The sequence below is a fragment of the Lathyrus oleraceus genome, chromosome 1, assembly GCF_024323335.1.
Source record: "Lathyrus oleraceus cultivar Zhongwan6 chromosome 1, CAAS_Psat_ZW6_1.0, whole genome shotgun sequence".
Lineage (NCBI taxonomy): Eukaryota > Viridiplantae > Streptophyta > Magnoliopsida > Fabales > Fabaceae > Lathyrus > Lathyrus oleraceus.
The window spans coordinates 5,493,184-5,507,872 of NC_066579.1; the positions used below are offsets into that span (position 1 = coordinate 5,493,184).

At 34.5% G+C, this 14,689-nt stretch overlaps 1 protein-coding gene across 1 annotated transcript; it reads right to left on the reverse strand.

Annotated features, from left to right (window-relative positions):
• Positions 1-5,735: 5,735 nt before the first annotated feature.
• LOC127119586 (polyadenylate-binding protein-interacting protein 9) lies at positions 5,736-10,901 on the reverse strand. Its single transcript, XM_051049882.1, has 10 exons — positions 10,198-10,901; positions 8,942-9,052; positions 8,783-8,827; positions 7,295-7,367; positions 7,040-7,152; positions 6,855-6,914; positions 6,572-6,622; positions 6,412-6,480; positions 6,176-6,237; positions 5,736-6,080 (listed from the first exon to the last, which is right to left on the reverse strand). Exons 1-10 carry the CDS (start codon positions 10,456-10,458, stop codon positions 6,023-6,025), a joined length of 903 nt encoding a protein of 300 aa, XP_050905839.1. The 5' UTR covers positions 10,459-10,901; the 3' UTR covers positions 5,736-6,022.
• Positions 10,902-14,689: the final 3,788 nt, after the last annotated feature.

A 14,689-nucleotide genomic window follows, 5' to 3' on the forward strand; every position in this document is an offset into this window, starting at 1 on the left:
TTCATCTACAATACTTGTCTATTTGGACCAAACATACACTCTCTTTGACATTCATACATTCTTTGGGTTAAGCACCTCGTGGTCAAACGCTCATCTCTGAATCAATCTCTTCACACATTTCCCTATAGAGTCTCATACTCTGGAAACTCTCATGTATTACCATGTGAAACTTCATGCTCTGGAAACTTTCATGCATTTCCCTATGGAGCCTCATGCTCTGGAAAACATCATGCATTTCCATGTGGAGTCTCATGCTCTGGAAAACCCCTTTTCTTTTATTTTTGCCTTGTGGAGCTTCATACTCTGGCAAACCTCATGCATTTCCCTGTGGAGCCTCATGCTCTGGCAAATCTCATGCATTGCCTTATGGAGCTTCATGCTCTAACAACCTTCATATTGTTGCCCTGTGGCGCCTCATGCTCTAGAAACCCCATTTTTATGTATTGATCCTTGGATCTAGGCAAAATCCCATAATTCTGCATTTGCCACACCATCTATTGGTCGATGTCGCACACTTCTTGGTTCAAACACACCTATATTATGGTTTCAAACAACACAACTTTGGTACAAACAATACTTTCACCATACACAAATAACACTTTCCTCATTTCCCAACTATTTCATCATTGCACCATTTCTTTGCAATTCAAGCAACTTTCTTTTGCGATTTAAGCAAGTTTTATTTATTTAGTTCTATTCAATCAACTCTTTCTTTTTCTTTTATCACACAAACCTTTTTTCAAAACAACTTTTCTTTCTTTTCATAAAAGAACTGTTATAATTCATTCCTTAGAAGTCATACTAAAAGCTTGGAGTATCCGACCAAGGATCAAAATCAGCTAACGTCTACACACTTCTAGGATACGATTATGATTGTTCCCAAAAATTAACCAACACATCTATATTTTCTACCACGAACTACGGAGCTCTGACTTTCTCATTGCACTATGACAATACGTAGGAACGAGAGTCAGATTCCTTGGTGAGCACACTAATTATAAACTTATTTTTCCCTTTTGTTGAGATCAATAGCGAGTAACCTTTATATACTCACCCATTTGAGCAAATAACAATCAAAATGATTCTTGTTGAGTACAACGGATGTGAGTGATGTTAATACCTTCCCCTTGCATAACCGACTTCCTTACCCTTTTTCTCTTCCCCTTGGGTTTTATCGATATTTTCCCTTTCCTTCCGGAATAAATAAAGTTCGATGGTGACTATGTTGTATCTTTGAGCGTACGATGTGCTCATGTATTTTTCACGACGTGACAGGATGTGTTCATCACATAAAGCTAACAAATTTTGCATACTACATCAATGGTAACCAACAATATGTTTTATACAATATTTCTTATGGGAAAAAGGTGAACCTTCATCACTTCTCTTTCAATACTTAAGGGACATGGTGAAGGAAACCAGAGATGGAGGAAAGAATATGAGGTATTGGATTCCCCTTGGAAGATTGATATCATATACTCTAATGGAGAGTAAGCTAATAGACTCTCTAACAGAAGCTCAGATCACCAAATAGCTGGAACCCCAGGTTGGAAGGATATTCAATGCTAGAAGTCTGAAGAACATGGGCCTTATATATGAACTGACTAGCAACCCTGTTGAACCCTAGGTTGCTACCTTTGTACCCAGGCCATATTGCCATACATATCTAGGACGGATAGGTAACATTAGTTGCTACCTCTTTGATTTATTTTTCTGCAGGACCGTGATCCGCTGAAGTTTATTAACCATGAGCAGAAGATTATTGGCTTGCCTCATCCAAATGAGAAGTGGTTTCAGATGCTTTGTCCATACCTAGGATGAAGGACTTGTGCATGACCAGTTATGTTCCGCTCAACCATGGGATGCTTAATGCATTCCTTGAGAGATAGCACATTGAGACCTCGTCATTTCATCTCCCGCTTGGTTAGATGTCGATCACACTCGACGATGTGTCATGTTTGTTGCATCTTCCAATTAGGGGGGAAACTTTTATATCATGGGAGGATTACTAAAAACAAGATGCTCAAAATGATGGTAGACTATATGGGAGTTGACCTATAGGATTCCATGAATGAGTTTGAAAAAACCAGAGAGGTTCATGCTAGGTTTGAATTCCTGAAAAAGGTATATACATATGAGCTCCTTAAAGCTCATGAGGTTAGAGGCAAGAACGAGCAATGGGTCTCCATAAAGCGTATGCTATGAGAGAATACCTGTTATATTTGGTTGGCACTATGATTTTTATGGACAAGAGTGCCACTTATACAGTTGTCGTATACCTATGATATTTCGAGGACTTCAAGCAGATCCATGAGTACAACTAAGGGGCCACTTGTTTGGTCTACTTATACTCAAAGTTATCAAAGGGTTATAGGTGGAAGACGAAGATGTTCACCGGAAGCATCACACTATCGACGGTAATATTTATTGGTCTTTTAATGTTTGTGCCATTTTCATTTCATTTTTGCAACACCGTTACTAATGATTTGTGTGTTCCAACACTTTTCAGGCTTTGATCCTCCATCACTTCTCGTGCATCTTCGGATGGGCATGTGTACCGAATTACACTGAGAGTATGTTGTGTGCTTCTGAATTTACCCTGCTCATTGGGAACCAACCGACAGAGTCATTCAGAATGTATCTTGACTGCTTAGTTGTCGAGGACATGCACTTCAATAGTTATGTCAATCATCGTGAAATGTGGCCATTTGACGATATAGTGTTATACTCATGATGGTTGACTTGCAGATCACGTCTCACTGATCCTTATCTTCCTGAGCGCGTGATGCGGTAGTTCGGCTACACTCAGACCATTCTCATATACCCTATTGTCTCTGCTCCTCCTGCTAAGACACATAGAGAGATAAATGTCATGTTTGATGATTATCTTATTCATCTGGTATCTGAGGAGGCACTAAGTACCATAGCTGAGAGCGACTGGAGCTACATCAACGGGTACATCAGGTGGTTCTTCAGGGGTGTCACATCCGTATATGGTACAGATTGCTCTAGAAGATCCATCGAGCCCAGCTCATTAGGAGATACTAGAGGATGAACAGGAAAATTTAGATCATGCTCATGATGTCTTGCCTAGATGTCATCGCATAGTGGAGATTGAGTAGTCAGGCATTGACAACGGTATATTCTCTGATGGGTCTGATGCGAGGCATGACCTAGATGTCATCATGACAGAGGCACGAGTGCATTGATGTACTTGAGACAGTGGTAGAGGATAGGGGTATTGAAGGTCGAGGAGCCAGAGGAGATGTAGTCCGACATATGCAGTAGTACAGTAGTATATAGTAGTTGTATTTTGGACTCATTATGGATTGTATTTTATTTTCACTTCATTCTACTTTATCGTGTATTTCGACTTTATTTATATATGTCATTTTTGGACCATCTGAATTTATACATGTCATTTTTTGCATATCGATTGTATGGTTTAAATTTCATCATATAACAGAGTTCTTAACATTTATAAATCATCACTTTCATATGTGTAAACCATAAAACAAACATAGCTTGATCTGTTCTGATGGGTACGGAGATGTATCTCCGTAAACCCTAAACAGAGATGCATTTCCGAAACAATAAACGTGTAAAATACCTTTCAGAGTGGGATACATGGTGTGTGTTTTAAAATATTATTGAGATACATCTCCGGATCAGTTAACGTTTTAACTTAAGTCAATATGCGTCCTGAGATGTATCTCTAAAATCTAGAAACATTTTAGTATTTTCACGTGATGTCTTAGTAATATATAAGATGCATTAAAAAATTCTCAAACCCAAATTCTTAATAATATCACCAAATATTTTAGAAATCTCAAAATACATAAACTTGTGGAAATCAATTAAGTTGTCTATCACAACGACAGCAATTGGCGATATTTTTTCAAATTTAACCACTATTTTTTTCTTGTGGTAATCTCACTTTTGTTAGATAATTAGTTGATAATGAAACTCTCAAATGATTGACCTAATGGTGGAGGCTTGGGTCTTGAGAGTGTCCTTCTCTCATGATCTCTAATTCGAATCCTATTTAATGCAATCTATCCTTATGTTGGTCCTGATACCAAGATTTCAAAAGAAAAAGATCAGTTGATAATGATTATCAAATACATCTTTTGAAGTCTAGTTTTCTTACTCATGAATAATAATTTATTTTTAATGATATTAATTAAAAGAGATCTCTATCATTTCATTCAAATATTTACCATCACAAATCACATATACTTTTGAAAAAAATCCAAACACCTAACTTATCTTTCATCTTGCCGACATTCATAAAAGAAGCATAGAGGATTAGAATAAATTCCAGCTAGAATGCAAAGAAAAAACGAGCATCTCTCCCAAAAGGAATATCAAATACCTTGATACATAGATATCACAAAAGGATAAAGAATTGATGCTTAACATCTTATAAGAAAAAATTATAAAAAGTTGTTATTATGTTCGAATATCTATGCACATTCTTTAGCTGGGGGGGACCTTTCCTTTCTCTACTCTTTTGCTCAATACGTAGCAAAAACGCAATAATTCTATAACTAGTTTTGTTTTCACGATCCACTCAAATCTCTCCATGAATGTTAACCTCTTTTATTCTCAATAACAAAGATTCGTCCTAACCATAGTCTCTATTATGGTACATAGAGAAATCATTTTCTTAAAAAGAATTTGCTTTGGGAATACTATTTCTTTCCAAGATTATAGGAAAATGGATTCTCTATTTTTAAGATATTATTTCCTCAAATCCTTGTTATAAAAAATTACTATTTAATTTTATTGAATAATTAATATATTTAATTAATAGTCAAATATTTTGATTATTTAATAAATTTAAATAAAAAATTATTTTAAAATAAATACATTTAATTATTGATCAGATACATTGATTATTTAATAAATATTTTAAAAAACTCTATTTTTTATTTAAAAAATTATATATTTTTTTGTATTTAATGAATTTAAAAAGTCAATTTTTATTTATAATAAAAAATAAATAATAATTTTTTTATATATAAAATAAAGATCAAACAATGAGTATACACTAACTATACTGTATTATACTTAGGGTGTGTTTAGAAGTTGATTTTTGGAAGAGAAAATTTTGGAAGGTTTTAAGAAACAGAAAATATCAAACACAAGATATAATCTTGATTATCCAAAATCTTTCTCCAAAACCTTCGAAAAACCAACTCCCAAACAGATCCTTAATGAATCAAAAAATCCATCAAATACTTTCAAAAACTTAAGACGGCTCTCACAAACTTTCACAAAACCTCAAAATTTAAAAGGACTCTATATGATAATGTCATCATATAATTCAAATCAATCTCTCTTTGGAGATGCTTGTTTGAGTTCTCTTAGAACTTATGAAACAACTTATGACAACATGTCCATAAGTTGTTTTCATCTTGCTTCCATAAACTCTCCAATATCGCAAAAACGGTTTATAACTTATATGAAAACAAAAACTATCCTGCAGTGCTGCACATATGCATTTGTGCGATATCCGATTATAAGCGTTTAATCAAGTGGCTTATCCAAACACGACTCTACCATGATTCACACAACATTCAAACCGGCGAAAAACACAACTCTACCATGATTCACAAAACATTCAAACCGGCAAAAACCACGACACTACCATGAATCACAAAACATTCAAACCGGAGAAAATCACGACTCTACCATGCTTCACAAAACAATCAAACCGGTGAAAACCATGATTAGTACTGGCTCCAAATAGCCAAGTAACTGAAACTAGATAACTTCAATGTAAACATGATGGTAAAATAGTTCAAGACCAACACTGGTGTACCTAGAAAGTTTAGTTAGAGCAGAAAATCTAACGGCTCTGGCTAGCTCTGGTAACAAAAAAGTAACAACAGTTGTAACAGAAAAAGATGGAAATACAGAAACAAACGGCAATTTCACTGCCCCTTCCATGCAAAAGTCTCAACCGGAAAGTCGACTAAATACCCTCTCAAGTTTAGGTAGGACAATGTCCGATCGGTTAACGCGATACTGGACGAGTGACCCTTGGCCTCACTGGAGTCTTGGAAGGACTTACCCTGCAGAATCAGAAGCAAAATCAAATAAGAACAAACTTATTCGTATTGAAGCTAATATAACAAAAACTAATACTCCAACGATAACGGTATCGAACCTGATTTGCTGGGTTCCCAAGAGCATGCCGCTACAGTTTAGTGCAAGGATGGCACTTTCTGCCTACGCAAGAAAAAAAAAGAAACGGTCAGTCAATATAACGGTTTATCTGACACCAAGTTAACATATTAATGGCAGAAGCCGCGCATCACAGATGATATCACTAAATTCTTTAAAAGTTTTTACTTAATTAACGGCTATGCATCAAGACCGAGAACATGGAAAGTAAAAACTTACTATTGCAAATTCCACAAAAGCAATTCGAGTTGAATGCACCTGGTCCCCCAAAAGCCTCAAGCGCGTAACCTATGAAATAGAAAAACAGTGTCAACCAACATTTAACTTTTGAGATAAATAAGTTTAAGCTAATAACATAGAATGATTATTAGGGTCTGACCTCGCCCCCACAGGATGACTCAAAAAAACTCTTCACTTCAGCTTGAGAAATCTGCATTCAGATCATTGATAGAAATTTAAAAATTCATCAAGAGGTTCAACTCCAATAATTCAAAGACGCACTATGCTATCTTGGTAAAAACATTAAAACGGCTAATTGATTCAAGATGCGCCACTTACTAACCACTCATTGAACCTTGCTAACCATTTGAACTGTCAATTAAAAATTTTACCGAAAATATCCATTACAGTAATTTTCCACAACAAAATGAATAATGATGTACCTTCTTGTCAATGTTTGTACAATAGACAGTCCTGGTACACATTTCCCGCTCATCATCCGACTGCACATTATGAAGGAAAAAAATGGTAAATACATTATAGATTAAGAGAATCGATATGCCAAAAGGTTAAACTATTTTCCATCCAAATATGGCCAAGTACAGAAAGGATCAGAAAGTAAGCGTACCCTAGGGAGGAATGTAGGATTCACAGGAAGGATAGCAGTTTTGGAAGGTAGGACCCTCACTGGATAGTATCCAAGCACAGTACCACCAAGGGTTAGAGCTGCCCTTGCACCATCTGTTCACATAAATTTCATCATAAAAAGCATGAAATCAGTTGAAAAATGATTGTTACGTGTGCGCATGTGTGTGTTTGTGTGTCCACGTATCTTTTGGAAACGTTTACGACTGAGAATTAGATTTGAAGGACAAAAACTTACGCTCATCAGCAAACTCGACAAAAGCAAATCGAAGAACTGAATGTGGATCACCACAGATTCGGCAATCAATCACCTTCAATTCAAATGATGCCATAAAATGTTAATAATTTAAACACGGTGATTTTCTTATGGTGAGATTTATCTTTCAAGTTTAACATTTAGATACTATGCAAGAGAAGAGATGTCATCATTAATAAAAGATAACAAAATTCGCAGTCTCTACAGACACACAATCACCATCAATCAACAGGCACAATTAACGCGTCAATCACTATTGTTAAAACCGTGACCTAACTCGTAAAACCGCACAATCCTATGAGTACTCCTCCCCATCCAGTGTTGAATTGGTTACCGAATCGCCACTGAATCGGATTGTCATAGGTTTGTCGTTCCTGCTTGTGGAAACATGACTGTTGATCCGTTTCGATCTTGAAAAGGAGGGTCAGATACACAACACAGTTCATAAAACACAGCATTTAAGGGTTTGGAACAACATATTTAGGTCATAAAAACACAATGCCGCTATCTACCGTTATGCGAGTCTGTGGTGTGAAACTCTATGCCTTAATGACCTCCATGTATCTACAACACAAAGCTCCCTGCCTCTTGTGATGCAAAACTTCTATCTTTTATGTGTGTGCTGTGACCAGTGTTATCGATTGCGGATAGCAAAAAGTTCTCCATTTTATGCAGCCATAAAACAACATGGCACTGCCATCTTTCACAAATCGGCCATGGCGGCCGGTAGTAAACAACACAGCTTGTGACCATGTGATTTATGGATAGCGACCGCAGACACGGCTTTTAGGAACGGGCGTGTGTGTGGGGAGGGATTGGAGGAAGGGGTTTCGCTGCTCGATCAAAGGTCATAATGTTCAAATTAAGGTCAGTGAAAGCAATAATCAAATAAGATTTCTCAGAATAAACAGATCTGCATTTTATTCAGACGAAGATAGGAGAAGTTTAGCTTATGCGAAAAATTAATCTCATATTTCACAAATGATTTTGATTTTTATATACTTACTTTACCAATAAAATAATTTCAAAAGACGACCTAAATGCATTTTAAAATCATAAACTCCGTATATATGAGGTTCAGAATAAACTAATGGGTTTAATTGAGAAAATTCTAAAAATAACGGCATATCCTAATAGCAACTCAGATTAACTTACTCAAGAATAAAAATATATTTAATGAAAAGAAAGGAATGTTCCACGTAGCTAAATGAAGAAATCGACGGTGTTAATCATAGATAAAGCGACAAAATCCCACATAACAAATTGTCATAATAGGCACACATCATTAATGCTCAACATATCGCATAATTGGAAAGGCGAAATTCCAACAACATAGATATACTGCAATATTAATACCATAGTTGAAAATGATTAAGCAATGTAACGGTTTTTACCTATTGTAATCAAATTAAAATTAAAAATAATAATAATAACAACTAACCCAGCTACCAATGAAGAGTTGTAACTTACTTGTCCACAGTTGGTGAATAAGGCTGCAAGCCGCTCCTCAGTAACCTAGACCAAGAGAAGACAGAGTTCAAATGATTCGGTTTTCGATTCTCAAAATCAAATACTAAACACAAAATATCAACATAAGCTTTATATTCATGCCATTGTCACTTCACTTACATGCTGATCGATATCAGAAACATAAACTGTTCTCCTAACGCTGTCTTCTCTCTGAGCCTTCAGCGACCTTCCGTTCAACCTTCTCCTCCCTTGAGTAAAGTTGTTTCTTCTCTGCAAGATGACAATACACATTTTCAGTAAACACAAAGAGAATGACGATACCAAGATTAACTCAGACATAAACTGCTAACTCAATGTTATTGAGTATCGGCATAATCATTTCATCAGATACGCCAGTTTTCACATAAGAGTCATAACTCATCATAGCATGATACGTGTCATATAATCAATTTCGGTTCAATCATGAATAAGTGAAAAGATTACAAGATATTGTATCGTAACGTAAAAAGTCGTAGTTAGCTGCATAACATTACGTAAACTGAAAATACGGGGGAAAAAACATGTTTGCCAGTAACCGTGATTTATAAACATAAATGCAGTTGCATTGTGATTACCGAAATTGTCGAAGATTGTGACAAAATGAGGCCACAAATGCTATCACAGTGTAGTAACGGCAAATGAAGTAAAAATAAACTACAAACAAATAACACAGAAAAACTAAATACATAAATAATGCATATAAGCAAGGTTTTAAAAAAAACCCGCGAAAAAACAGTATCAGATGGTACCGATACCGTTATTCACCATTTTTATGATGAAGAACAAATGTTGGTTAATTCACACTGCGACGACTGCAATCAGTGTCACAACACCTGTACCGACCGAAATCTTACGCGACCGCGACCGCAATTCAAAACCTTGCACATAAGTATATCAAATACCAGATACATAATTTAGATCTAAAATTTTGCCACTACACAACATATAAAGATTATCAGCAGAAGGATTTTCCCAGCAGTGAAACAGTTTTCACAATCTGATTCAACAATTCTAGACACATGCTTTCTCTCCTACTTCCTTTCACCGAATCGATTAAAAATTAAATCAAAGCTGCATCAAGATTCTCAATCAAGCTATAGTTTTTCACAGTATAAATACCAAGAGTTCCAATATTCCAAGCAGCACAACAAGCACAACAACAAAAATCAGCACAACCCATCACTAAAATCAGCACAATATAAATGTGAAACAATTCAGCAAAAACCCATCAAAAAAATCAGCACAACCCATCACTAAAAGCAGCACAATACAAATGACAAACAATTGAGCAAAACCCAGCACAAAAACCAGCACAAAAAAACAAAACTACAAGACCAACATATCAAAATGAGAGATCAAAGAAAAACCAATCATACCCTTCGATTGTTATGATGATCATCATTAGGTGATGCCTTAGTGTTGACCAAAAAATTGTTTGGTCTCACGATATTATACCCCTGACGACGATGATCATTGCTAGGACCATAAGATGAAGGAAAAAACTCCTTAGCCAGAGGATTCAGCTTCGTGAACATGTCAACCAGCTTCTGAACACTGAATTCAGATTCAGCTTTTGGTTTTGAGTCCATTTTGTTGGCATCAGTTGAAATGTCACCAGAAACAACCGCAGCAGCCATAGTGAAACTCAGAGGCACTCACACAAAAACCCTCAACAAGTTTAAGCAAAAAAAAAGTGATTTTTTTGACCAAAAAAATGAGGAGAATCTCGTTTTTTATAGAAGCCGGAAAATTAAAAAAAATAAATTAAAAATGTAGAATTTACATAAGGAGAAATGTGATCAAGCGTTTTTATGAGTGCCCCAGTTTGAGAAAAACCGGATAGGATCAAAATCGGAGTCAATTAAAATATATATTCTGAAAATTGTTTTATAAAATATACATTGAACCAGAAATGGAAACAAAGGGGATTAGGGTTTTTAGATGGATCATCAGAGAACAAACAACAAACGGAGAGAGAGTGAGAGGGAGAGAGAGAAGAGTTGGTGTTGTTGGAATAACAAAGGCTTTGGCTTTAGCTTACACTCTCTTGGCCTTTCTTTGTGTTGTGTGGGTTTTTTTTTTCTTTTTTCTTTTTGTTTGTTTTTCTTTTTATAAAAATGATTGTTTGCATATTAGTCTTCTCACATATAACATAAGATAGTTGGGGGACCAAAATGTTGGTTAAAAATATGCATGGTTAGTTAGAATAATTATTATTATAATTGGATGATAAAAGTGTGTATACTATCTAAAAGAAAGATATTGAATTGTATCTATTCTTTTCGAATATGAAAAATAGTTGGGAATTTGATTAATAACTTTGAAGTGTGATTCGATGTTTGAGCGTCAAACGATTGTGTTAAGGAATTAAAGTATAAGATAATGAAAACATAAGTAAATTACGAAATCGAAAGATAAATGATAAATTGAAAAAAAATTATAAATTTGATTGAATTTGAATCAAATGAAAATATTTATTAGGTATTTATAGACAAAGTAAACCCTAATGCTTTAAACATTATGGTCTTCAAAATCTAGTTATGACTTGCCTAATTCAGCAATTCTTGCTAGTTGCTAGTGGTGTGTTTTTTTTCTGGTTATTAAGGTATGTGGTGCTCGTGTTTAGCTTGGCTTCCCTTTTATTATGCGACATTATTGTTTCTTTTATTCGTGCGTGCATTAGCATTTTTGAACATGCTATGAAATAATAGTTGGTTTAAGTTTATGGATATAAATCGTGAAAAATGTGTATTACGAGACTCTGATGATTTTCGTAAGATTCTTTAAACTTGAGAAAGACTTTATTCATTTGTGTTTGATTGTTTACCATGTAACTATCAGAGAAAAGTATACAAATTCAAACATAAATAAATATTTGGCACATAGGCCATTTAAATAGGTTGGGAAAAGTAATGTTCAAAAGTACAAATAGTAGTGAATATTCAACTAGGCTTCACGTGTTTCATATATTTGTGTTATCGCAAAGGCGCAAATACAAGCAAACAAAAGAGATAAGTTCTTAAATGTTTAATGTATACCAACTAAATGACATGGATGTGTTCAAGTGGTCATATCGGCACTTATCCATGAAACCTTGATACTCCAACATTTTTTAAAGTATCATTGTCTGACAAGTATCCAACACTGATAATGTTTAATATGACCTGATATGTATCAAGGAAGTATCCAGCAATCAAATTTTGTTTTTGTAAGTGGAAAAAAAATATAAAAAATAAAAGTATCAGAAGTTAGGGTTTTTCATCCAAAACACCGCTCGCATCTCAACTGAATTTTAGTTGAAAGATATGTTGTTCCTTGATGAAGAGAATCGGAAGAAAAAAAACTAGCACAACTAGTATTAATTGTTAAGTAATATTAAATAATTTTATGGAGCCCCATTTTTTTGGATAGAATTAATGATATTATGTATGCTATATTCTAATTGGTGCGGAAATGATATTTAATTATCACTTTTTTTTATCATTTTCAATACTATGAATATTTCTTTATTATCATTATTAGTTATGTTTATAGACATTTTGAATTTAATTTTAAATTTTTTTAAGTATCATAGTTGTATTGTATCTTGAATGTTAAAATATTTTTTATATTTTTATTGTAGCAAGTATTTGGGATTCATAGTCATGAAATAATATTTATCACATTTCACATATAACGAATTTCACATTCCATTTTCACGTAACATTCACATAATGCACATTTATATTAGACATATGAATGAAAACTTGACACTTCAATTTTTCTTGATATCATCTAACTTCGAACACGTGTCAATAAATATAATATTATATTAACTTGGGAGATAAACACGGGCAACTTCTTATATACCCGTTCCACTTGACTAGAAATTCACATAAGTGACAAGTCAAGGTAACCAAAGATTGCACGGTAGCTTCCGATATTAGGAAATTATCCACCAATCCACTTAGGATTTCCCCCTTCATATTACCCTTGTGACCTAATAAGTATATCCTTGTTATTAGGTTCAAATAAAGTGTTCCCAATGCTCAAGTTTGTCGGACCTTTCCTATATGATGGTCATAAATACACCATTTCACTTAAATAAAAAGTTTAAATATTTTATCTCTTCCCTCATAGACTTAAGTCACTTCTTATAATAAAATTGTTAAGATGTTAGATATAATCCAAGTTGAGTTGTGTGACCCAAGCCCAAAGCTAATTAGGGTTTATGTTTGTTACTTAATTTGTTATTTTACTTAGTAGTCAAGTCACTTAGGTGTATATAAATAGACACTTTGTAATTCAGTTTTACTATTTATTCAATTCAATAATACAATCCTTATTTTCTTATTCTCTCTTTCTCTCCTCACTAAAAGTGCCTCAAGTACTAACAAATTGGTCTCTAGAGATCTGGTTAGATTTTTGGTCGTGTTTTCAAGAATCACACATCAGAGATCGTGTTTTCAGGATCGTGGGTGGTTGTTGATCAATCGCTGCAAAGATGAATGCTAAGGGAAATTTACCAAACTCCCTTCCAACTCTTGACGAAAAGAATTGGCTTCGATGGAGAAAATATATATAATCTCTATTTGGATTTCATGAAACCCTAAAAGTGGTTACTAATGGAGTTCCTACGGTTGGTACAGATGCAACCGGCGTACAAAGAACCTCTCACAAGGATGCCAAGAAGAAGGATTGCAAGGCAGCGATTTACATCCAATTGGTAGTTGATGCGGCTAATTTCGACATAATCGCCCATGTTGAGTCAATGAAGAAGGCATGGGATATCCTTGTCAAGTACTATGAAGGAGGCGATAAAGTCAAGGTTGTCAAGTTGCAAACTTTGCGATGACAAAATGAATTATTTACAATGGGAGAAGATGAAAAGATTGCAGGCTATGTGTCGAAGATGCAGAAACTTGTTCATCTCATGAAGGGTTGTGCTGAAACCTTAACTAATAAGATGATAGTTGAGAACGTAATGAGTATGTTGACCCATTGCCTAAAACAACAACAACACTAGAAAGTGCAAAGAGATTAGAAAAACTAATAAGATTAGAGAGAGTTTTTAGTATATATTTCTTCTTTCAACCTATTTCTCAAATCTTTGTCCTACTGCTCATAAATGTGACATGCTACAAAATAAAAACAATTAATTAAAATAAACCTTATTACAAATATAGTTATACATTGGAATAAGGTTTATTTAATCATTGTTGCTGCTAATTTCTAATAGCGAAGTTACCGGTATTTGAAAATGGATTAAAGTTGATTAATTAAGTTTATTAATTTTTTTCTCTTTTAATTTTTATGTTCTCTAAATTGATTTTTGGATCTGATATGATATTATAGGAAGAGTAAAGATGAATAATAGGAAAATTGATTCTTTTTTCAAAAGGAAAGCATGTGAAATTGAAAGAGAAGAGAGAGATGAAGAAATTATAATCCCGACATCCGAATTTGAAATAGTTCTTGAGAATCCAACAATTGAAGAGCATCATGGTTTTGAAAATTCTTTGGAACGCGATCCTGGAAAGCGTCCTCCGATTTGGCAATATCCACCAAATCAAGTGGATGCAATACGAAGAGCTTATCTAAAATGGGGTCCATATCAAATTCATTTAGAAAACTATCCTTTGTCCGGTAACGAGGATCATCCGAGAAGGTTTCAACATACTTGGTTTAACATATTTCCATCATGGTTAGAATATTCACCATCTGAAGATGCCGCATATTGCTTACCATGTTACCTTTTTAGCAAAAAACTAAGTGGAAGTCCCAGATCACTTGTCTTTATTTCTATGGGTTTTAGAATTTGGAAGAAAGTTAGGAATGGAAAATATTGTTCCTTTCTTAAACACATAGGGAAGGATCCTTGCTCACCAT